This window comes from Bos taurus, chromosome 14 (genome assembly GCF_002263795.3).
Source record: "Bos taurus isolate L1 Dominette 01449 registration number 42190680 breed Hereford chromosome 14, ARS-UCD2.0, whole genome shotgun sequence".
Classification (NCBI taxonomy): domain Eukaryota; kingdom Metazoa; phylum Chordata; class Mammalia; order Artiodactyla; family Bovidae; genus Bos; species Bos taurus.
Genome location: NC_037341.1, coordinates 60,188,818 through 60,213,879, shown reverse-complemented (window position 1 = coordinate 60,213,879; position 25,062 = coordinate 60,188,818). Strand labels below are relative to the sequence as shown.

At 41.4% G+C, this 25,062-nt stretch overlaps 1 protein-coding gene across 1 annotated transcript in view; it reads right to left on the bottom strand.

Annotated features, from left to right (window-relative positions):
- The window catches only part of DPYS (dihydropyrimidinase), a 90,535-nt gene that overhangs the window by 25,376 nt on the left and 40,097 nt on the right, over positions 1-25,062 (bottom strand). Inside the window, exons 5-7 of the mRNA NM_001192214.3 lie at positions 23,077-23,233; positions 22,146-22,287; positions 20,546-20,688 (exon numbers count right to left, since the gene is read on the bottom strand). Of these exons, the coding sequence (NP_001179143.3) occupies positions 20,546-20,688; positions 22,146-22,287; positions 23,077-23,233 (442 nt within the window). The remainder of the gene's footprint in view (positions 1-20,545; positions 20,689-22,145; positions 22,288-23,076; positions 23,234-25,062) is intronic.

Genomic DNA, 25,062 nt, shown 5'->3' with positions numbered 1-25,062 from the left:
CCTGGAAAATCCCATGGATGGAGCAGCCTGGTAGGCTGCAGTCCATGGAGTTGCTAAGAGTCGGACACAACTGAGGGACTTCACTTTCACTTTCTTGCATTGGAGAAGGAAATGGCAACCCACTCCAGTGTTCTTGCCTGGAGAATCCCAGGGATGGGGACGCGTGGTGGGCTGCCATCTATGGGGTCGCACAGAGTCGGACACGACTGAAGCGACTTAGCGGCAGCAGCAGCACATAGCCATGTTCACTCAGTTATACATTACTTGTGGCTGCTTTTGTATCACAATGGCAGAGTTGAATGGTAGCAACAGAGGTAGCAACAATAGTAGCAACCATAAAACCTAAAATATTTTTTCTCTGGCCCTTTACAAAAGGAGAGTTCACTGACCTCTGCTCTTAAATGCTGCTGCTGCTGACGCTAAGTTGCTTCAGTCGTGTCCGACTCTGTGCAACCCCATAGATGGCAGCCCACCAGGCTCCTCCGTCCCTGGGAATCTCCAGGCAAGAACACTGGAGTGGGTTGTCATTTCCTTCTCCAATGCATGAAAGTGAAAAGTGAAAGTGAAGTCGCTCAGTCGTGTTGGACTCTTCACGACCCCATGGACAGTAGCCTACCAGGCTCCTCCGTCTTTGGGATTTTCCAGGCAAGAGTACTGGAGTGGGTTGCCATTTCCTTCTCCAGCTCTAAATGCATCCTGTAGCAAAAAGAAAACAAACAAACAAATAAAAAAGACCTAAAATCTTGACAAGGGATAGAGATGCAGAAAGAAAAAATGGAAGGACAGGGGAGAAAGAGAGAGAGGAAAGAAAAGGGGTAAAGAAAATAATAATTTTAAAAGTGCAAAGGAGGACAAAAAGGGTGACCAAATACTTGTGGGCAGAAGGGGACTCAACTGTGACCATCCAGCAAATTCCAGGTGTGATCAGTGTCCATTAAACTATATTCCAGTTTCCTCCATGTGCACTGCCTTATCTCATTTCGCAACAGCCCAGATTATTATCTCTGTTGAACAGTTGAGGACACCGAGACTGAGAGAGGTTGAGAAACTTGCTTGAGTTGCACAGGAAGTACATATGGCAGGGCAGGAAATAAACACTGGCAGACTGACCCCCTCCCTCTCCACCCTCCTTCATCACACCCCACCATCCATGAGCACCCCCTGCCCCAAGGATGAGAGCATCACAATCTTCACTCATTGACAAAGTTACTAGAACACTTGGGACTTTCAACAGTGAGTATCTGCTTTCCATCTGGGCAAGAATGCTGGTGACAGCTAATCATCTATTTCCGTCCGGGTGCACCAGAGCGTTTCATTGACCCTCCAAAAATAGAGCATTTTGGAGGAATGAGCACAACCCCAAAGTCCCAATTAGCAATACAGTAGTCTAGTTTCCACTTGACCGGACCTAAAAGGCAGCTGCTTCAAGGGAGCACTGTCGGGTCAAAGGAGCAGGCGCCGGGGCTAATTGTGGTCACGGCAGCATCACCTCTGTCCTCCTCGAGCAGGCGAGGCTCAGAATCCAAGGTGGTGATGCTGAAAAGTTGCACAAAATGCTGTGGGAGAAACTGACAGCGCTTGAGCCCGCCACCGAGCCGCCTCAGGGCAGCTCACCCATAGTGAAGCAGCGAAGGCAGCGGCGGCCGGACAAGCGCTCTGCCACTGCAGAGAGACGGGCAGAAACCCGCTGACTTGAGCAAACTGGGGTAACAACTGCCAACAGGGTGCTTACAGCCCTGGGCACTGTTGCAGAGAATGCACCTGTATTAATGCCCTGACTCTACATATAATCTTTGACTAGGGGATTATAATCAGGCCCATTTGACGATGAGGAAATTGAAGCAAACCAAGGTTAAGTAACGCAACCCAGATTTCACCATCTGTAAGTGGAGAAGCCAAATTATAAACCTGAGAGGTCTGAGTGCAGGGAGGTCTCAGTCCAGAGACCACGTCTTAACGTCTATGCTGCAGGCGCACCTTCCTTCCCTGCCCTCTAGGGAGGCTGTCACTTTGCAGTGTCAAAGAGATGAGACACAAGCCAACCAGGTCTGCTCTGAATCCCAGCTCTGCCCTTTTCAGCCGTGTGTCTGAAGCTAATGAATAACATCTCTGAACCTCTCAGTGTTTTTATCTTAAAACAGACACCCGCATTTATCACGGCATCTAGGCTTTAGAGGGTGGAAGTGAAGCAGCAACCAGTTTGCGGGTCAAATGATCTACCACCTCATCTCCAGGGGTGAGAAGCCCCCCTGGGTTCTCCTGCTCTGTCTTCATCAGCCTCCATCAGCTACTCTGACTCCAGGCTCCTCTGTCCACAAGATTTTCCAGGCAAGAATACTCAAGTGGGTTGCCACATCCCTTTCCAGGGAGTCTTCCCAACCCAGGGATCGCATGCATATCTCCTCCATTGCAGGCGGCTTCTTTACCACTGAGCCACCAGGGAAGTCCATGTATGTATATATACATGTGAGCATATATCTATTGCTCATACACATGTATACATGCATGTGTGTATACATCTGTATCTATATTTCCAGGTGGTTCCATTTCTCTGTTTGAACCCTGACTGATATATCCTAGATGGGCTACTTCTGGGATCTTTTCTTACAGGGATCTCTCTCTCTTGGCTTTTGCTTTGACATTTTCACTTGATTTTCTTACAGTCACTAATGGCACCTCAGTGGCTTAGGGGCCATGGTCAAGCCATGTATGATGAACATGACAATGATAAATAACATTCCGTTGCAGCTTCTATTTACTGCTTGCTTATTTGTCAGACCCTATGCCAGCATCTTTACATGCACTATTTTATTTAATCCTCACAATCCAACAGGAGCAGGGTTTTTAAAATACTTATTTTGTAAATGAATAAACTGAGGCTCAGGGAAGCTGAGTGACTCACCTAAGATCATAAATAAGAGTCTGTGTGCCTCAAACACAAAGCACTTAACCACCATGTACTGCCTCCCACTGTAAGTGATCCATCCAGGAAACAAGTCTGGAGCAAAATGCACATTTTACCCCATGTTCTTCCAGAAACACTAAAGCACCTTAAAAGGAAAACTAATTTGAGGTAGGATAATTAGAGATAAAAACAGAACAGAGAAACTTTAGAAAAGAAGATGGTCCCAGGCACCTGTGTGTAGTTGAATTTAGGTCTATACAGGAGATTAAACTCATTAGCATAAATTTCTATGCAAAACCTTTCCCCCAAACTAGGCGACCAAAGAATGAATCAATTCTAAGGCATTCTGTCATGTTTTCTTTTAGACCTTGTGAACAGTTTATTCTCATTATTGCCAGAAAACAACAAGTGAGGCATGGGAAGACTAGGAGGCTTGCCATATATTTAGGAATTAGAAATGCTCTTATATAAAAACAAAGCAACAACTTGAGTCTTTTATCATATTGCTGAAAGCCATGCTTGGGTCATTAAACTCTTCTTGTCTCTGGTTTATCACTTAAATAAATGAGGTAGAATTACTAATTAGGCTTACAATGTTACCAAAAAGAAAGTTAGGTTCTAAGAAATGAGTTTCCTAAGTCCAGAATGATAAGAATACTATTTCACAGTCCTGACCTGCCAGCTATCCACAACTCCATTTGCTTCCAGCTTGAGGCGAAAAAGAAAATGAAGTCATCTTGGTGGAACATTGTAGAAAATCTCTATCCATCTATGTGTTTATCTCATACTCATTCATTTAACATATATTTACTGATCACTACTCCATGCCATGGACTGTTTTAGGCACTGGGGATACAGCAGCGAATAAAACAGACAAAAATTCCAACCTGAATAAAGCTCACACTACTCAAGCCTATTTCTGAATTTGCAAGGACCTCTTTATTGTAAGTATGACTCTAACATATGAACAAGGCCAATCTTTCAATAATAATAATGTGCATATAGGGCTTTACAGTTTATGCAAAGCACTTTCATGTAACTATAGGTTTTATTTCTCAAAAGAAAACTTGGAGAGTTTTCAAAAAATAAGACAGACCATTTAAATGAAGAGACAAACAATAATATGTTACCAAATGAAAAATATACAAAGCACATGAACAGATATTTCTTTACAAGGAAAAAAAAAAGCCCAATGGCTAATAAACATGAAAAAATATTCAACTTCCTTAGTGTTCAAACATAGGCAATTTGTAGCTGAAAGGTAAGAATTTTTACCCAAAAAAGTAGCAAAAATCAAAGAAAATAAAAGATTGTGCTCAGAGTTGGTCAGGAACAGTGAGGAGGTAACCACATATGCAGAGAATCCTTAAATTCATATATTCTTTGATGTAGTGATTCTGCTGTTAGTAATTCAGCCAATAGAAATAATCAGAAATTTGGATTTAAAACCAAAAAAAAAAAAAGAGAGAGAGAGGGAGAGAAAGACTTAAAAACTGTAAATGTATTCCAAGTTATAACTAACATAAAGAAATTACCCAGACAGCCTTCTCTGGAGACACTGCCCCACATGGTCAGACAGCCATCGCTGCTTAATACTGCTTTGCAATGTGACATCTAAGGGGGTTTTTTCGTAAAAACCACAGGAACAACTGCACCCCAGTGACATGCCAATCACAAACTAAGTGTGCAGAAGAGGATTTGTAAACAGGATGGAAACTATGATTGATGAAACAAACTGGAATTCTGAAACCGTTGTTGATTCTTCTAAGCTTTTTTTAAATTTCCCATAGGTTTTCGAATCATAAAAGTCATTTACTTTGATACTTCTTTGCTAGTTGAGAAATCTCTTATCACTTTGTATGTGATAATGATAAAGCTATTGCTGTGTTGTGCTTAAGTTTCTCAGTCGTGTCCAACTCTTTGTGACTCCATAGACTGTCGCCACCAGGCTCCTCTGTCCCTGAGGATTCTCTAGGTAAGAATACTGGAGTGGATTGCCATGCCCTCCTCCAGGGGATCTCCCCAACCCAGGGACTGAATCCAGGTCTCCTATATTGCAGGCAGATTCTTTACCATCTGTGCTACCAAGGAAGCCCGATAAAGCTATTAACGTGCTTCAAGTTTTACCTATGCCACACATCATGTGAAAGGTATTATCTCCTCCTCCAACAAGCCCCAGAGCTTGGTACTATGATTCGCATATCTACATTATTGTGTTTGAGAGGAAACTGAGACCTGAAGAGGTGAGTAACTCATCCAAGGTCATGTAGCTAGTATCTGAGATTTGAATCTAGTGACCCAGTTTTGCTCTGAATCTCATGACCCTTAACTACTGTGCCACACACCCTTACCTTTTACTTTATAGTAAATATGAAGAGATTTGTTTCAATCTGTCCAATTAGGCTCTAAGCTCATAAGGGGAACACATTTTCTCACTCAGCTTTGAGTATGATGTCTTGCACCCAGATGGCACTCAATAAATGCTTGGGTCATAAATGAAAAAAGCTGCGGTTGTTTTGAAGTCATTTCTACTTCATTCAATTTTCAGTCTTTCTCCAAGTTGTCAGGAGACTTTTATGTCCCCCAGGGAAAAATATCTTAAATCAATTCCTTTTCCTCCATTCCTTTTCTTTGCCATTACTTGTTTGAGGCCTTATTCACTCAAGCCAGACTCCACCAATAGCCTTCTGACTGTTCGCCCAGACTCCAACCTCACCTGTACACTCATGACCCTAAAATGCTCTTTAATCAAGGTTTGCCAACTGATGAGCCCAGATGCAAGATTGAAACTCTGAGATCCCAGGGTGACCAAGTGTGGGCAGAGCTCCTAAGCTAGTCACCTTTGACCAAAAGCATCCTCGCAAGTGCCAAGCAGTCCTGGCATAGGCCCAGGCTGAGGATTTTGTCTGGATGTGAGACTTTCAGCGTTACTGGAAAACTGGCACGGTTCCGGGCAAACCAGGACAAGTCGACTTTGCTGTATTCTCCTTCCAGTCTCCAGATCCCCTTCTCTTTACTGCCACGCACTCTACAAATAACCATTTTCTACTTATGCCATGTAAAAATAGGGAGGCACAGATTTAGATCAATTCAGATCCTCACACAAAGACATTCAATAGCTCGTGCTGCCTAAGAGAAAATCTGCTGGACTTAAACCACCACTCAAAGCCCTTGGCAGTTTTCAGGACTAATCTTGTCTCCAGCTGCTTGCCCTCTTGACCCCTCTCTGCCCAGCCTCTTCTGTCTCTTGATTGCCTATTGAATTATCTTTTCCATTTTCCCTCAGTTCGCCCAGACTTCTTCATCTGGAGGGCTTTACTGCCCCCTGTCTACTCGTCCAGATCCTCCCCGCAAGGATTCAGTTAGTTCTACGCCTTTCCCAAGCCCATCTCAATCTTCTGTGCTCAACTCAGGACAGTTATTTGAACCATCCATTGGTAGGAATCAAGTGCACGAGACCCTGCCCTCTTCTGGAACTGATGTGTTGACAGGTTATAACTTTCCCCTTCCAAGAGCTCCCTTATCCTTTCCTAGGTTTATATCTGTCTATCCAACCAGAATGCAGCTTTAGATGGCAGGTGTTACACCTTATATTTATGTCCCCCGCAGTGTTTACAAATGCCATTTCTTATACTGAGTGAGCATATAATACATGCATGTTTATAAATAACTGGTCAATACTATCTTTCTCTCCCACCTCCACTGCATAAAGAATTCAGCAACCCTTCTACACAGATGAGTGCTCCAATTTTGTGTGTGAGGCTAAACTGCCTTCTCATTTTTCTGCCTCCAGACTCTTAGCTTTTCTTAAATGCCGGGTAGGAGAATAGAACCCAGAGCGTAGTATAAACATTTCCTTCCCTGGTGACCAAAAAAAAAAAAAAAGGACAGAATCACATTGGAGGCGGGGTTGGGAAGGGAGACAGGAAGAAAATATTACCACAGAAATGTAAAGAAACAACCTTTAAGAAATTTTGGAGAGGCGAAGAGGATTCTAAATATAGGAAAAGAGAGAAAAGGTAGAGGGGAAAAGGGCTTCACAGAAAAGAAAAAATAAAATTAGCTGTTTGTGTTAGCGTATGGCCAGAGAATGTGCAGAGAGGCCTGGCACAAACAGCAAGCTCTGCCTGGAGGCACCGCTCCTGTGACCCCCTCCAGAAGGCCGCCCTCTGTGGGCACCATGCAGATGATGGGACTTGTGTCCATGCCCGGGGGTGCCCAGATGCCTGGTCAGCATGCAGCCCCAATTACAGGACCCAAGGCAGGCACAGGGAACTGATGGGAAATTTCCTTCAGGCAACATAATCTCTGCATAAAAAACAATATTGATCCATTTGCCTTCCAGCCAAAGAGAAAACAAGTTAGACAAAGGAAATTAGGCAGTAGGTTTAATTTGACTCCAACTGCAGCTGCAAAATAAACCTAATGCACCCTGACTCTCCTTCCCCAGCTCGCTTCTGCTTTGCACTGGCCACTCTTCTGGGAGGGCGCAGAGTTTCTGCAGGCGCAGGAAACCTTTTAAATGGAAAACGTCAACTGTCCTCTGGTGTTCAGAGAATCCCCCAGCCACCAGGATGTGCTGGGAAGTGCGGTCCCAGAGCGCTGGCAGATTTGCAGGGACCTATGTCACTCGCTGGCCAAGCACACACTTGTCACTGAGGACATTACATGCAGTCTGCTTCTCTACAGCCCAGCGAAGAAGCTGTGATCTTGAAGTCTGGGGTGGCCTGCTCTTCATGAACCTATACATATACATGTGTGTATATATATGAATACAAATTTAATCTCAGTTTATACGTGATGAGAGTGGGGAAATCATGACCAACATGTATGTTTGCATAAAGCATGTGAGGCTATAACCAGAGTCCCTGATGAATAGGAAACAGTTATATGTCTGTGTGCATGTGTCCTGGATCAAGGCTAAGAGGATGAGGGATGAAGTTAGAATAACAAAATAGGTACAGGGCCAGGTCTAAAGGTGGATATTTGCTGCGTCATCTCAAGGGACAGGAAATGATCCTGAGCACAAGTTGTCTAACTCCACTTCCTCCCACCCACACCCCAGCTCCACATTCTGTCCCGCTCTGCTAGTGAGGGCTGATCCTGGAATGTCACACTTGCAGTTCAGAAAACAATAACTGCAGCAAAAAAAGCAAAAGCCACCACCTCCCCACTAGCCTTGCCCTGCTCCCCCTACCCCCGAGTAAAGAGTGGGATTGTGTCTTACTTTTGTCTTCAGCTGCCTACTGTGGTCTTTGACACATGACTCACTGGAAAAGACCCTGATGCTGGGGAAAGATTGAGGGCAGGAGGGGAAGGAAGCGGCAGAGGATGAGATGGTTGGGTGGCATCACCAACTCAGTGGACATGAGTTTGAGCAAACTCTGGGAAACAGTGAGGACAGGGAAGCCTGGCGTGCTGCAGTCCATGGGGTCGCAAGGAGTCAGACAGGACTTGGCGACTGAACAACAAAGGGGTCCAATATACCATTCTTAATGACTGAGTAAATGAATGTGGGACAAGATAAAATGCACTACAGACAAATGGAAAGTTCTGTGTTTACTTACAAAGAATCATGCAATTGTATATATTTCTACTGGCAAAAATCTGACAGCATTTGATATAAAACAAATGGATGTCCTGTAGAAACTCTCCCAGGGTACCAAGGATGGATACAGCGTCTGAAATAGTGAAAGACTGGAAACAACCTAAACATCCTCCAGCATTGGCACATATATAATCAATCACGCTACACTCATAAAATAGAATATGATACAGCAGTGGAAATGCGTGAAGCACCTACACATTTCAACACAGATGAGTGCCATAAACATAATACACTGTACATATGTGGAACAATTCATATAAAGCCAAAAGTACACAGAATACATATATTGTGTATATACTGTGTTTGGGGATGCATTTATGTATTGCACAAATAGAAAGAAATGCATGGAAGCAATAAACATCAAATCCAGGATTCAAGGTGTTTACTGGGGGAGGGGAGAGATGGCTTTGGGAAGGTTAATATGCAAGTGTTCATTGCATTGTTCTTTGTACCTTTTGTTTATGTTAAATATTGTGTCTTTGAAGGATTATGGACACTGTAAATTACTATCTGCTCAAGTGGACTTAAGAATGTGATACCAAAAACAACCATTCAGTATAATCCTATCATCTTAACATAAATATTAATACCAGAGAAGGCCTACACAAGTTTCTATATTATTGACTGAATAAATGTGATAAGATATTAAAACTCCATACAATTGCTCATATTTCATATTCTTAATCTACAAATGGCAATTTCATAAGGTATTGGGTCAGCCAAAAGATTAGTTTGGCTTTTACTGTAGAATGTTATGGGAAAAATCAAATGAACCTTTGGCCACCACAATATATCCTAGAAAAATGTCATGAAGGTAATGAAGAGTTCTTTGCTGCTAAGTTGCTTCAGTCGTGTCCAACTCTGTGCGACCCCATAGACGGCAGCCCACCAGGCTCCCCTGTCCCTGGGATTCTCCAGGCAAGAACACTGGAGTGGGTTGCCATTTCCTTCTCCAATGCATGAAAGTGAAAAGTGAAAGTGAAGTTGCTCAGTCGTGTCTGACTCCTAGCGACCCCATGGACTGCAGCCTACCAGGCTCCTCCATCCATGGGATTTTCCAGGCAAGAGTACTGGAGTGGGGTGCCATTTCTTTCTCCAGAAGAGTTCTTTACTTAGTTATAAAACCAGTCATCTTCACAAGTTCCTGCTCTGGTGGTATTACAAGCAGAGTCAGATCCAGTTCTGGGACTTGCATCTTTGTAGGATATGGAGAGGTGTCTGTCAAGAGAAGGGTGAGCAGAGGTGTGCCCAGGATGTTGGGATTCTGCTAATTATGGTCCTCAGGATCCACTGAGGGATCTGAGGATGCTTAGCTGGTGATGGGATGACTTATTGGAGCCAATGTCTTTCTTCAAGTGTTTGATTAAATAAATGAATGAATGGACTATTATCTGAGAGTGTAGACACATTCCTTGTAGCTTCAGAGGCCAAACATGTTAGGAACTGGAAGGAGGTACTTTTTAATGCAACCAAAGTAAGTACATCCTAACAATTAAAACCTTCCCAGGAAAGATTAAGCTGTTTGGTTAGGTAGTAAGTTCCCTAAAATGAGTAATAATCAAATGGGGCTATAAAGAACTCTGGGGAGTTAACTGGATTTTGAGTTCCAAAGTCTTCTCATACACGATGAGAACCTGTGCTGCTCAAACCTAAGCATCAGAAATCCCTGGAGGGCTTGTGAAAACACAGGTTGCTGGGCTCCACACACAGTTTCTGAGACAGTAGGCCCAGGAGGTACCTGAGAATCTGCATTTCTAGTAAATTCCCAGATGATTCTGATGCTGCTGGTCCAGGGACCACACTTTGAGGACCCCAGATTTAAAAAAAAAAAAAAAAGGTAAATCAGCTTACATTAAGGTTTGTGTGTGTGGCGGGGAGGGGGGTTGAGTTTTGCTCAGATCATTAAAAAAGACTGCCTTCCTAAATGACTCACTGCCTCCAAATAGACTTCCACTGAGATCATCTTCCACAGAGAACAATGCATTGTTACTGATGTTTTCTCTAAAGGTTTTTGTAGGAAGCTATGGCTCTTTGCTGTGCTTTAAGAACACAAGGACCCCTGGGATTCTTTGCAGGTACTGATATTAAATTTCCTCCCATCCATTTTCACTCTGTCTCCTGACCCTTCCATAACCAAGGGCCCATGTTTTTAAGATAACTAACCAGAATCAGGGGTGAGTCTGTGACCAAAACACAGAATCATTTAACCCATAAAAGAATCCAATCTGGCTTCAGCCACATTCGTGGCCAGGCTAGGTCTGGCAATGCTACTGGCCCCTGACTCTGGAATGTATCCTTGTCGAGCACTGCCTTGGGGAAGGAGAAGACAGAAGTGCCAAGGATCTTTCTTTTTTTTCCAACTCAGATGGGAAAATGTAAAACCTGGATCTTGAACTTGTTTCAGGAACAGATAAACAAGGCCCAACCAAAAATTTAAAGTCACATTTATTCACTGGCCCAAGACAATTAATATCTGGTTTAGTCACTCAGCAAATAACTACTGAACTGCTATGTATTCCTGGCACTGTTTTGGTACCTAGGGATATAGCTGTAAATAAGACAGGCAAATGCCAAAGACAGAAAAATGTATGATACATGTGTGGTAGGAAGAAAAATATAGCAGGTGCTTAGTTAGAAAAGACTACGCCTTTCATACAACCACCTCCCCTTGGTGCTTATTTTTTGCCCAAATCCTAATGCTTAAAATAAACTGTGCTTACTCTGGCAAAGGCAAACCATCAGTGATAGATGGGTTACTGTGATCTGTTTCTAAGCTGCTTTTATTTTATAATTTGGAAAAAAATGCAGTTATTAGTAGTGAAGTCCTTGGAAATCATTTCTAGTTCACTTGAAAGGTTCAGTTGCATAAGAACATGTTTAAATAAACAAACTGGAATAAATAGTAGAGAAAATTTTATCCATATGTAATCAGCAAGCTAGCTTTTCTCACGTGTAGTCCAAAACTTTTTAAAAGCAAATATCTTCTGAAGGTCACAGAGTGGATCTTAGTGGTTTGTTGAAACTGTTTCACTGCAAATAATCTCTTAAAGGAGTCAGCTCTAGGGGCACATGAGTTCTGATTTAATCAGGTTATCTTAGCCAAAAGAATCCATCTAAGCATCTTCATTTTAGTCCTTTTTGCTGCGAGTTGCAGGTGTGTAAGAAACACAAGAGATTGAGCTTTCACATGATTTTAGCATAATTTCATGTAATATTAGTACTGTACGGTATATGATCTCATATAATTTTAGTACTGTTTAGTCTGCTTTTGAATCACAATTATAGTTAACACTAGCTCCCACTTATTTAATCAATTGACCATCTACTGCCACTGACTACCTACAACTACTGAGCACCTCCTGCATGCCAGGCACTACATTAATTATGTACACAGCATTTAATTATGAACATTAATTATGTACAGAGCATTTCAAATAGTTTGTTTTTTATTTGGTTTATTATACCAAGCATTTTATGTACACTATCTTAAACACAGCAATGCTATGAGATTAGACATCATCATCATCCCTATTTTACAAATAAAGAGACTGAAATTCAGAAAAACTAAATAACATTCCCAAGGTCATACCCAGTATGTGGCAGACAGAGAAGGAACGAACCGCCAAGGCTTTCTCTTTACAACCTGGTTCTGCTCCTGCCGCAGCAGGTAGGCTAGATTTTGTGTGGACTAGCAAAAGTCATTTATTCCTCAAGATACTTTGCTACCATTTGCCAGAGAACTGTCATAATTGCTCTATAAATCTATGGTAGATCTACTACGTTGTGGGTGCTTGGATAGCTGTGCGAAAGCAGAGGCTGCACGACCTTCACCGGACGCCATGCTGCCCCCGTGAACGTCTGCAAGGCAACCCAGTGAACAATCATGGCGTAAATCATCCTCGTTTCCCATCGCCCATCTGGTACAAGGCTTGGCCCTCTTCCCTCCACCCACAGGATGTGTGCTGCAATAGTGTGGGTTTGGGGACTAGAGGAGGCGTGAGTTATAAACAGTCTTAGAAACAGGCATTAAAAGCAGAGCCTTCAGGCTGACCAGCGTTTACAAGCAGAGACGCGGTAGCTGTGTTTGTGTGTCTGTGAATGTGTGCTAGTATGTGGGCGTGCTGACACTCCTTTTGAGAAGGAAAAGCATAGTGTACAAATTAGTTAAATGGTACACAATGTCCAACCTCAAGGGGAAATGCCCGGTAGCTTCCATGAAATAGTCACTGATGACACAGCTGTAATAATCAACCACAGTCACCACCCTTTACCAAAGGGCACCTTACTCCCTATTTCTTGTTTTTCCCCAAGTCCCACAATCCCCACTGCCCAAGGATGAAACCATCATTCTTATCCTGCTTTCTTTCACACACAAGGCCCTCTCTAGATCTAGGAGGGCACTTTCATAAGCTGCAAGTCATTACTCTTCTCTGAATATAGTTAAATTCATTTATCTCTATCTTCAATGAGAAAGGGAAGGAAATTAAGCAGGAAAGACAGCACAATGCCTTCAAGAATGGCATATTCAAGGTCAAAACCTGCAATAATTGAATTTAAAAAATAATACACACAAATAACTGTGAGCAAAGTATGCCTGCTTTGTAAAACACAGTCCAGGCTAGGAGTCTTCATGAAATGTTCCAGTGTACACAATGGGTTAGCTGTGTGTTTGTGTGCTTGAGATTCTGTGAGATACCCTGCAGCTCATAAATACTGAAAAGGGACAGTTGCCATAGTAACTAAGTGCTCTTTAATGAATACAGAAGAACAGAAGCTCATAGGATAGTCTTAAATTGTCAGAACCTGAGTTACTGCTGCTGCTATGGGCTTGCAAGTAACTTACATGCCATCTTCACTAATAAGGTTTTTAACAAGTTGGCCAATTTGACTGGTCTCTGTCTTCACCACGTAATACTGAAAGATTTTGTCTTGACATCACATGAAAATCACACTCTGGATCTCGTGCTCCTGATTCTAAGTTCCAAGATATCCTGCAGAAATGGGCCAAACATTTAGATTGGCAACGTGTCCAAAATTTGAAGCTCTGACTCAAGTTGTGACGTGTTAGGACACATACCTCTGTAACAAGCAATAGACCCCGGCTCCGTGGGCTGTCATGCTGCATACAGCAGACTCTTTTTTACTTCCAAAAAAGGTGAATGCTCCATAAGCACGAAATGCAGTTTGTTTTGATTGTGCAATGACACAGAAGAGCTATTGCACTTGATTTTTGCAGAAATTTTTACAGGCTAGCAACGTCTTAGGTAATCTTTCATCAGGATGTCCAAACCGTCTCTACAGACTCCCACTGCCAGTCCTGTCTCAACATCCATCATCACATGTCAGATTCCTCACTCTGGAATCATCTGGCTTTTTACAAGTTTAAAAGAAAAAAAAAAAGCTTGGTGTACTGCTTTTCTTTCTCATCTCCCTCAGTCACTTTAATGCAACCCATTTTTAAGGTTACAGATTGTGTTGCAAGCATACTTACCTCACATGCCATTAAAAAGTAATGAGAATTAAAAAAAAAAAAAAAAGAAAGGAAAACATCTATGTACCATGAAGCCAAAAATCATTAGCAAGTGCATCCATCCTCCAGGGGCTGGCTTGTTCTTGCATAACCAGCAGCTAGATTGGCCTCGTTGGGGCCCCTAGCTCAGGGCGGGCTGTGCGCTCCCCCTTCAGGCTCTTGGGAGAAATGCACATTGCTCTCATTTGACATAGTGGGGCGATTGCTTTTGCTAAAACCTTTTGAGGAAATTTGGAAGGAAAATTCTGTCCAATCTCCAATGGTGTGGTTAGACAGAAAGCTTTCACATCACCAGCCTTCAGATAATAATAAAATCATGTAAAATAAGAAGGGATATGTTGAAAAGAAAAAACCTATAGATACATCTATTTGTTCATTTAATTAAATAATGTTTCCCCACTAGATGAGCTCTATTTAAAACTGTAATAAACAAAATTAAAACTGGAAGAGAGGCAGCCCACGGCCTCCTCATCCTTCTGCTCCCTTCCACATCTTGAACCTGTTCTTTCTGCCTTGTAACCCCAAACCTTACCTGCCTCCACCCAGACAGACCCTCCTATCCATGCCTCGGTTTATCTGACCTCCATGTTTAATCCGACTTTCAGGTCAGGGGTCTTGCCTGGAGAATTCCATGGACAGAGGAGTCTGGCAGGCTACAGTCCATGGGGTCACAAAGAGTTGGACACGACTGAGCGACTGACACACACTCAGGATTAGAAGTCTCGTTTTCTCTCTCTTGATGGTGGGCCTGTAGGTCTTTTGCCAATGACTGCACTAATACAAGAAGGATCTTTCTTTCTCTGAACTTCGGTGGTGCCTTGTTTTTGCCTAGCATGCAGTATTCTTAACACATTCCTAGACTGTCAGCTTCCCGAAGGCAGAGCCTGGCTCTTGTATAACTTTGACCCTCATGCCTGTCTCTCAGCGCCGCTCCTTGCTGAGTGAATGCGTGCATGAACCAGGAAGATAGCTCTCTGTTAACTTCATTTTCTTTTCCTATTATAAGAGTTGCTTAAAAAGCTAATTGCTTCCCAACCTCAAACTAAAGGGGACACAAGGAAAAGGAGACCTGTAAACCAGTTCCTCCTCCTTTGCTCAGAAAATCCTTTATCCTTTATTCATCTCTGTTCATTCATTCTTTCAACAATTATTTATTGATAACTTGCAGTAAGTTAAAAGTGTGAGGAAATAATGTTCTCCTCACTTTTCCTCTCATTTAATCTTTGCTGAAGAAAATCTTTCCCATTTTCCTCACCAACCCTGGGATCAATTTGGGTCTCCTAAATTGCAGGCAGATTGTTTACCGTCTAGTCACCAAGGAAGCCCCTCAAAGACAAGAGAGAAATGGAAACACTCTGCGTGTTGACTGTCCTAATTCCTAGCCATGTGGACAGCCATATGCAGGCCAGTCCCTGTGGATCTTCTCTTTAACCCTTCTCCGGGATATCTATCTCCCGTGGTACCAGCCTTAGGAGTCTCCTTGGTTCTTACAATGTCTGAGAATGACACCAGCTCAGGTGTAAAGCACTGTCTTCCTTAGACAAGTGGACAAAGAAAAACGACCTGAACTCCAGGTTGTGAATAATTCGCTTCCTTTACTTACACATATATTGTTGCTTGGAAGATATTTATAGGCTGTGATTATGTCTCTTTGAGTCATGTTTTTGGACTATATAAATTTAGACCACTCTCTCACCAGTGTTAGCTACCGATTTCTATAACATTCTTTGTCCTTCCTTTCCTATTCACTTGTTTCAGAATAATAGCCTATAATGATCCAGATGTTAAGTTCTTATTCTTTTTAAAGATCTATATATTACTTGCTTAATTTCCCTAATTTCTAGCCTAAAATAACTAACTTAAGGTCAAGCCAAAAAGCCTCTGTGCTTTTAAGTTTCTCTCTACCACTTTTTTTTTATCAGTTCTCTAATATTTCTTATATAATACCTGTCCTTCACTTTATAACAGTAATGATAACAGAAAATTAAATATTTACATTTTTATATATGTGTCTTTTGGGGAAAGGTTATATATTGGCCTTTGATTACTAGTTCTGAGTCTTCTCTCTTGATGTCTGCTTATTGTATATAACTAAAGGCTAAGCATAATGAAAACCAGCACAGCCTGAGAGCCTGCTGTGTAGGTCTGATCCTAGGTCATCAATGCTAAGCTGCAGGACCCAGGCATATCATTTAAGGTCTCTGAATGTCCACTCTCTCATTTGTAATGAGATATTGATAATAATTATTATGCCTACTTCAGATGGTTTTTTTTTAGAATCACATAAGAAATGCGAAAACGTTCTATAACCTAAGAAAGTGTTACACCAAAATAAGATATGTATTACTATGGTTATTTTACATTTATCTAGTTTGGCTGGTGTCATTCTTTGCAATACTTTTTTATTTTTAGGTGTTCTCAGCTATTTTGCCTGTGGTGATCAGGGAGGCAGATGAACTACTGGGTTCTATTTCTCTGACTCTCAGAATCTTAAAAAAACAAACAAACTTTTCTTATTTTAATGTCCTTTTGAAACACAGAGAAATGTTATCTTTACTTGGCAGGATGTACTGAAATGATCTAGCTCTCTTTGGATTTCTTTGACTTATATCTTACTTCTCCAACCCTTTAAGAATTTTCTCTAATCCACAGTCAGAATTTTTTGCACTATCATTATTCATCTTTTTCAATGTGAAAACTGCAGAATGTGAGAAATGGGGTCGAATAGGTGGTTGAAGAGGAGACTCCATGAATAATGAATCTGGAAGAATACAGGCATACCTTGGAGAGAGGGCAGGTTTGCTTCCAGAGCACTGGAATAAAGCGATTATCACAATGAAGCAAGTCACATGAATTTTTTTGGTTTCCCAGGGCAAATAAAAGTCATGATCATATTGTAGTCTATTAAGTGTGCAATAGCATTATGTCTAAAGAAACAGTATGCATACCTTAATGAAAAATTATTTTATTGTTAAAAAAGGCCTAACCATCATCTGAGCCTTCAGCAAAGTCCTAATCTTTTGGCTGATGGAGGGTCTTGCTTGGATGTGGATGGCTGCAGGCTGATTAGGATGGTGGTTGCTGAAGGCTTCGGTGGCTGTGGCAACTTCTTTTTTGTTATTATTTATTTCTTTCTGGTTGTGTTGGATCTTCACTGCTCTGTGAGGACTTTCTCTAGGCAAGCGAGCTTCTTCTTGTGGTGGCTTCTCTTCTTGCACAACAAGGGCTCCAGGGCGTGCAGGCTTCAGTAGCTGCCCCACAGCATGTGGGATCTTCCCTGACCAGGTACGGAGCCCGTGTCCCCTGCGTTAGATTCTTAACCACTGGACCACAAGAGAAGTCTGGAAATTGTCTTCAAATAAGGCAACAATAAAGTTTGCTGCAATGATTGGCTCTTCCTTTCATTAAAAAAAAAATGTCTCTGCAGCATCATGCAAGACTGTTTGATTGAATTTTACTTACAGCAGAACTTTTTTCAAAATTGGAGTTGATCCTCTCAAACCCAGCCTCTGCTTTATCAACTAAGCTTACAGAATATTCTAAATCCTTTGTTGTCATTTCAACACCTTCGTAGTAACTTCATCTCAAGAAACCACTCTCTTTGCTTGCTCATGAGAAACTACTTTCCATCCATGAAATTTTATCATGAGATTGCAGCAATTACTTCATAACCTTAGGCTTCTAATTCTAGTTCTCTTGCTATTTCCACCACATGTACAGTTACTTTCTCCTCTGAAGTCTTGAGTCTCTCAAAGTCATCCATGAGGGTTGGAATCAACTTCTTCCCAACTCCTGTGAATGTTGATATTTTGACCACAGCCCATGAATCAAAATGTTCTTAACAGCATCTAGAATGGTGAATCCTTTCCAAAAGGTTTTCAACTGACTTTGCAGATCCATCAGAGGAATCACTATCTAGGGCAACTATAGTCTCACCAAATGTATTGCTTAAACAATAAGACTTGAAAGTTGGAATTATTCCTGATCCATGGGCTGCAGAATGGATGTTGGATTAGCAGGCATGAAAACAGCATGAGTCTCCATCAGAGCTTTTGGGTCACCAGGTGCAGTCATATTTCAAAAGGAATTTTTTTTTTTCTGAGAAGCAGGTCTCATGAGTGGACTTAAAATACTCAGCAAACAGATGTACTGTCATCCAGACTTTGTTGGTCCATTTATAGAGTAGAAGCAGAGTAGGTTTAGCATAATTTTTAAGGGCCCTAGGATTTTCAGAAGGTGAACGAGCACTGGCTTCTACTTAAAGTCACCAGCTGCATTAGCCCTTTGTAGCTTTGAAGTCAGGTATTGACTTCTCACTAGCTATGAAAGTACTAGGCGGTATCTTCTTCTGATATCAGGAATATATAATGTGTTTTCATTTACATTGACCATCTGTTGTGGGGTGTAGCCACCTTCACGAAATATTTTTGCTAGATTCTCTGGATAACTTGCTGTGGTTTCTACGTCAGCACGTGCTGCCTCACCTTGCACTTTTATGTGATGGAGACAACTTCTTTCCTGAAACCTCATGAACAAATCGTTGCTAACTTCAAACTATGAATATTCTTCTGCAGTTTCCTCACACCTCTCAGACTTCACAGAATTGAAGAGAGGTAAAGCTCTGGATTGGAGAAGGCAATGGCACCCCACTCCAGTACTCTTGCCCGGAAAATCCCATGGACGAAGGAGCCTGGTACGCTGCAGTCCATGGGGTCGCTAAGAGTTGGACACGACTGAGCGACTTCACTTTCACTTTTCACTTTCACGCATTGGAGAAGGAAATGGCAACCCACTCCAGTGTTCTTGCCTGGAGAATCCCAGGGATGGGGGAGCCTGGTGGGCTGCCGTCTATGGGGTCGAACAGAGTCGGACACGACTGAAGCAACTTAGCAGCAGCAGCAAAGCTCTGGATTAGGCTTTGGTTTAAGGGACTGTTATGGCTGGTCTGATCATCTATCCAGACCACTAAAACTTTCTTCATATCAACAACAAGGCTGTTTCACTTTCTCATCATTCATGTATTCACTGGAGGAGCACTCTTAATTTCCTTCAGAAACTTTTTCTTTGCATTCACCACTTGGCTAGCTGTTTGATGCATGAGGCCTATCTTTCAGCCTATCTCAGCTTTCAGAGTGCCTTCATCACTAAGCTTAATCATTTTGAGCTTCTGATTTAAAGTAAGAGACATGAAACTGTTCCCTTTCCTTGAAAACTTAGAGGCTGCTATAGGGACAGGGAGGCCTGGCGTGCTGCGATTCATGGGGTCGCAAAGAGTCAGACACGACTGAGCAACTGAACTGACTGAACTGATAGGGTTATTAACTGGCGTAATTTCAATGCCGTTGTGTTACAGGGAATGGGAGGCGCAAGAAGCAGGGGAGATACAAGCGAATGACCATCGAGTAGAGTAGTGAGAGCATGCACAGCATGTATCAAATTCATTGTCTTACACTGGCTCAGCTCATCTCCAAACAATTACAACAGTAACATCAAAGACCACTGATCACCATAACCAACACAATAATAATGAAAGAGCTGGAAATATTGCAAGAATTACCAAAATACGATGCAGAGGCACAAACTGAGCAAATACTGTTGGGAAAATGGAGCCAACAGACTTGCTCCAAGCAGGTTTGCCACAATCCCTCAATTAGTTAAAAACACGTGTCTGAAGTCCAATAAAACAGGGTTTGTTTGCATAGACTTTTGTTTACCACCACATAAACCCTTTAAACAAATGTCTCTTGGTAATAGTAGACGGTCTTACCTATCCCCATTTACACACACACATGTGCATCGACACGCACTTGTGCACACACATGTGCAATGTGAAAGTATGTGGGGTTTTCTCTATTAACAGCTGCAGAGTTTATGAAAAACACGATCAGGATGCAGATGTTGTCTGCATCAACATCTTATCAGGAGAAATTAACAAAGCTTCAGTCTCTACCGAATGCTTTTCTGAGTTGGTAGAATTGGCCAAACCTGCCATACTAACATAGAATTATGGAAATTGGAAACAAAAAAGCCGGAGTCTACTGGGAACGACAGGCTCAAGATGAACTGAGCTGGAAAATGTGGCTAAAAGTGACATCCTTTGTGCTGGAATTTTTCTATCTGAAAGCTTGAAAAAGGCTATAATTATTTCGAGTTTTCAATGCAACCCTTTTTAAACTAAGCCTTTCCTTTTCTTCATTGCTCTGTACCTTTCCTCCCTGTGAACTCAGGCGCTTGCCCAGCACTGAACTGGGAAATTCACATTGGTTTTATACACATATGCATTTCCACAGAAGGTAAGCAACACAACTTTTGCATCTTCTATGCCAAAGAGAACAAAAGAATGTTTGTACAGTCAAATCTGTACCCTGTGCTTATAATACCTGAGCCTGCCTAAATAAATCACTGAAGAAGAAATGGCTGATTAAGGCCAATGAATAATTTCTTTGCAAGTTAGTGCTTTTTCTCCATGGAGAGGCCAAGTAATACAAAAACTTAGGCTTACCTTGTGGCTTTTGGGTCCCAAATCACAATGTCAGCATCTGAGCCCACAGCTATTCTTCCTTTTCTTGGATAGAGGTTAAAGATTTTCGCTGCATTTGTGCTGGTAACTGCCACAAACCGGTTTTCATCCATTTTGCCACTGTGCTGGAAAACAATTCAAGGAAGAAAATACATTTCTTTTTCTGATAAATCATAAAACACTAAAAATCTCTTATCGATAAAAGCAGGAGACTTGTATCTCTTAGAACCAAATAGAACCACACCTAATTTTGTATACTGTGAGGCCAAACACATCTGTGAATACTGATAAATCTTAAACAATCATTGTGATAATGATGGGGATGAATGGGGTTAAATTTGGAAGCCTGAAAGTAACTTTTCAAAAACCTATCAGCTTAACAAAACATCTGCACAAATTTTTCCCATTCTTCCCAGAATCACAGAGAAAAGAGCTAAACATTGGTAACAGGACTTCCAATTCTTTATACTTCCACTACCTGCTACATTTACGATCTGGATTATTTACTGCAGACCTAAGATTTATAGATAAGATGTATAAGATAATCATGTAGATATTATATAGAATACTACAGAATTAAAATAAGATAGGCCTATAAATCAGGTGACAAGACTTTTAAAAAAAGAAAAATCAGCCAAGAGGTTCAGTTTTTGCTCTACTAAAATCTACATGAACCAACAGTCATGGACAGTCTGCTGCAAGAGATTTTAATATGGACACATTTCAGTGGGATGTGATCCTTCTAAAATGATTTTTTTTAATGTTGAGAGTTTATCCCTATACACACTTATATGGCAAGAGCATCCTTAAGGTCTGTTTAATTATCAAAGGGTCTTTGCCTCAAAAAAAAAGTCCAGAGATGTGATTACTACATCATTGAAGGGAGGGGTTCTGAGAGATGGATGAGGATGGCATGACATTGGGGACCTCAGGTCCTACCCAGCAAGTCTTCACTGCTGATCTTTACAACTACACTCGTCAGCCACCTGGATAGGCTCATGTATGAACATTTAGCCATTTGATTATTCTTCATCCTCAGGTAGAAATTTCTAAACTGTGAAATTAAAAGAAAATGTCTGTGCTTTGGATTTATGATTTATGTGACCTCATACAGTAGCTTTTTAACCATAATATTCAAAAGTTCTTTAAAAGGGACATTTATGTTTTTATATGAAAAAGGGGTACAAATGTAATAAAAACCCTTCATGTCTTTTCAATCATTCCAAGTGTTTATATCAGTGACACATGAGGAACTGGGATTCACAAACATGGAAATCAGATAGAAGGGCTATTAGATTTCAAAGACTTCAAAAACAATCCTCTTGGTACCCAATCTAAACTTATACTCTGATGTCTGCACCATGGTGCAAAGCATCCTCTAAACTATGCAGAGAAGAAAAGTATTTTTCCTTATTATCTGGGGAGATGGCATGGAGGTGGTGATGCGGCAGTATTCCCAGTGGCCACTTCTGTGAAAACAATCAAGAAGCTTCTCATGAAGTCTTCTGGAACTTTGGTCCTAAAATAGACCAGATCCTCATTGAAGAATTCACCAAAACAAACTGAATTCCGTGACACTCACCACGCCTTTTTCCCATATTATCGACATCCGGTCCTCAACACCATTCACTCCATTGGGAATCTTAGTAAAATCATCCTTCCCAAGAGCTTTCTGGCAGCTGTTGAAAGTACAGTTGTCAGACCCTGTGGTGGTTAGGTCATCGCTGTAAAAGAGACACACATGAGAGCAGGGGTGGGTGAGGAGATAGAAAATGTCAGGAGGAAACTACCATACCTTTCTCTGGTACCCTGACCCCATTCTCAACTGAAACTCAGAAAACCGCAATGGAGAATGAGCAGCTTTTCAAGGCTGGAAGGAAGTGGCAAGTGAACTCTTGTACAGTCTATTGGGAAAAGCTCTCTGTTAACTCAGATCTGAGTATCTGTGAATGGGGAATGTCAAAATATCCACGAATGGTGTATTCATCAACAAAAATGATCATAATGCACCCCCCCCATGCCAAAAAGCATCTGTAAATGGTCTGAATGGTCTTTCATGGGGATAACCTGCTCTGAGGGCAGGATTTTGTCTTTTACCTGTGGCTCTTCCCTAGATCATCATCTTTTGTATCTCTACCACAGGCATATCCAATTCCTGGGTTATATCAACATGGAAAATACTTAAGAATATTCTGTCTGATAAAAATAGGGCATACGGAAGAGACCTGGCCCTAAGCAACAAGAGATAGAAAAGACAACAAAAAAATCAAAGCAGAGGAAAACTTCAGGAAAAATGATCTGATTTCACTGTGGTCAGGAGAGATTTTGACACCACATCATAACGTAATGAAGCCAATACTTTTTGGTCCCCAACTGCAGGACTTCCCAGGGCCTGTCAGGTCAAGTAGAAGTTGGTATCACACAACCTCCTATACTCAAATCCTTCACATTTTAAGACTTGAAAAACATCTTAATTTGGCAAAACACTTCACAGTCATCTGCTAATTGATTACTTAGCCAACAGATTCATGAGGAAGTCAGGCGTTGAAGGGTCTGGTCGCAGGGGTGGACCCATAACGTGATGGGCGGCATGGAGCCATTCTCTATCCCAGTGGTGAGTGCCATCCGTGCCGAGACCTGCTGCGATGGGTTCTCCGTAGACCACCTTCCCTGGAAAGTTCAAAGGAAGTGATCAGCACCTCCATTTGCTCTTAAGAGATCTGACTGACAAACACCTAATATCAGTCTCCCTGTCCTAGCTAAACCATCATGTGCCTTTGTCTTTGACCTCTCCAGTGGCTCTAGATTGAAAACTAAAATCTCCTATTCACTGAGCCTTTACTATGGTCAGTAAAACCTTTACTATGGTAAATGTTCATTGCAGCTTGTGGTAGATGATTGCACCCACTCACTGATACTAGGCTTGGCCTCATGACTTCCTTTGGCCAATTAAATATGAACAGAAGTGCCACATGCTGCTTCTGGGCAGGAGCTATTAAAGCCACAATGAGTCTTGTCATGAGACCAGTAGAAGCTGCTTCTTCAGGTGTGTCTCAGAATGAAGAGAATATGGAGCAGAGGCAGAGCCAACTGATGACAGATGAATGAAATACAGATCTCTGCTGCTGTGAGCTATTGATATTTTAGGTTAATTTGTTACTGGAGCATAACCTAGCAAAAGCTGGCTGATATATATGCCATTTTAATGGAATCTTCTCAAAAACCCTGTCTGGAAAATGCTATTATTATCTCCATTAAAGGAAGAGTCTTGGGCATATATTTAGAGAAAACTATAATTCAGAAGGATATATGCATTCCCAATGTTCGCTGCAGCGATATTAACGACAGTCAAAGCATAGCAGCAGTATAAGTGTCCACTGACAAACGAAAGAAGATGTGGTACATACATACAATGGAGCGTTACTCAGCCACAGAAAAGAATGAAATCACACCATTTGTAGCAACACGGATGGATCTGGAGATGATCATACCAAGTGAAGTAAACCAGACAGAGAAAGACAAATACCATATGATATTGCTTCTGTGCGGACTCTTAAGAAAAAAAGATACAAGTGAACTTATTTACAAAACAGAAATAGATACACAGACATAGAAAACTTAGGGGTTACCAATGGAGGGATACATTAGGAGTTTAGGATTAACAAATGCACACTCCCATTGGGTTAGCCAAAAGATTCATTCAGGTTTTTCCTAACAGCTTATGGAAAAACCCGAATGAACCTTTTGGCCAATCCAGTATATATAAAAAATACATAATCACCAAGGACCTACTGTATAACACAGGGAACTATATTTAATATTTTAAAATAACCTAGAAGGGAAAAGAATCTGAAAAAGAATATACATACATACTATATATGTATGTATGACTAAATTACTTTGCTGTACACTGGAAACTAACACAACATTGTAAATCAACTATATTTCAATAAATAAATAAATTTTAAAAGGCAAGGCTAAGGCTTGTAGAGTTAAACAACCTCTGTACAGTTAAACTACAACTCAACACAAGTTGGGGGAGGAAGTAGGATCTGAATCCAGGCGTTTTCATTCCATCAATCCTAATCTCTGCACTATACTACTCTGATGATAATGACAACATAGAGCCCAACCACAAATAGATTGATCATCTTTCCACACTCTAAAGGTAAAAAAACCTCCTCTAAAAGCTTAACGTTAAATAAAAGAACACTCAGATAATAAATTGTAGCCAGAAATGCATATTTATAAAATCATGCAAATGAGACTATCAAAAGCACACAATATTAGAAAAGTTAATAGCGCATAGTGAATTTAAATTTAAAATCAGAAGCCTATCTCTGATTAGCATTTGTCAGCACTATAATAGATTCTCTGGCATCCACCTGATCACATCCAAGCTGTCTTGAAGGAGAATACAGAGAAGAGAGAAGGCTGGCATCCCAGTTACTTCACTCTGGTTAACCAGATGCCAGACCTTAGTTAAAATCCTGATATAC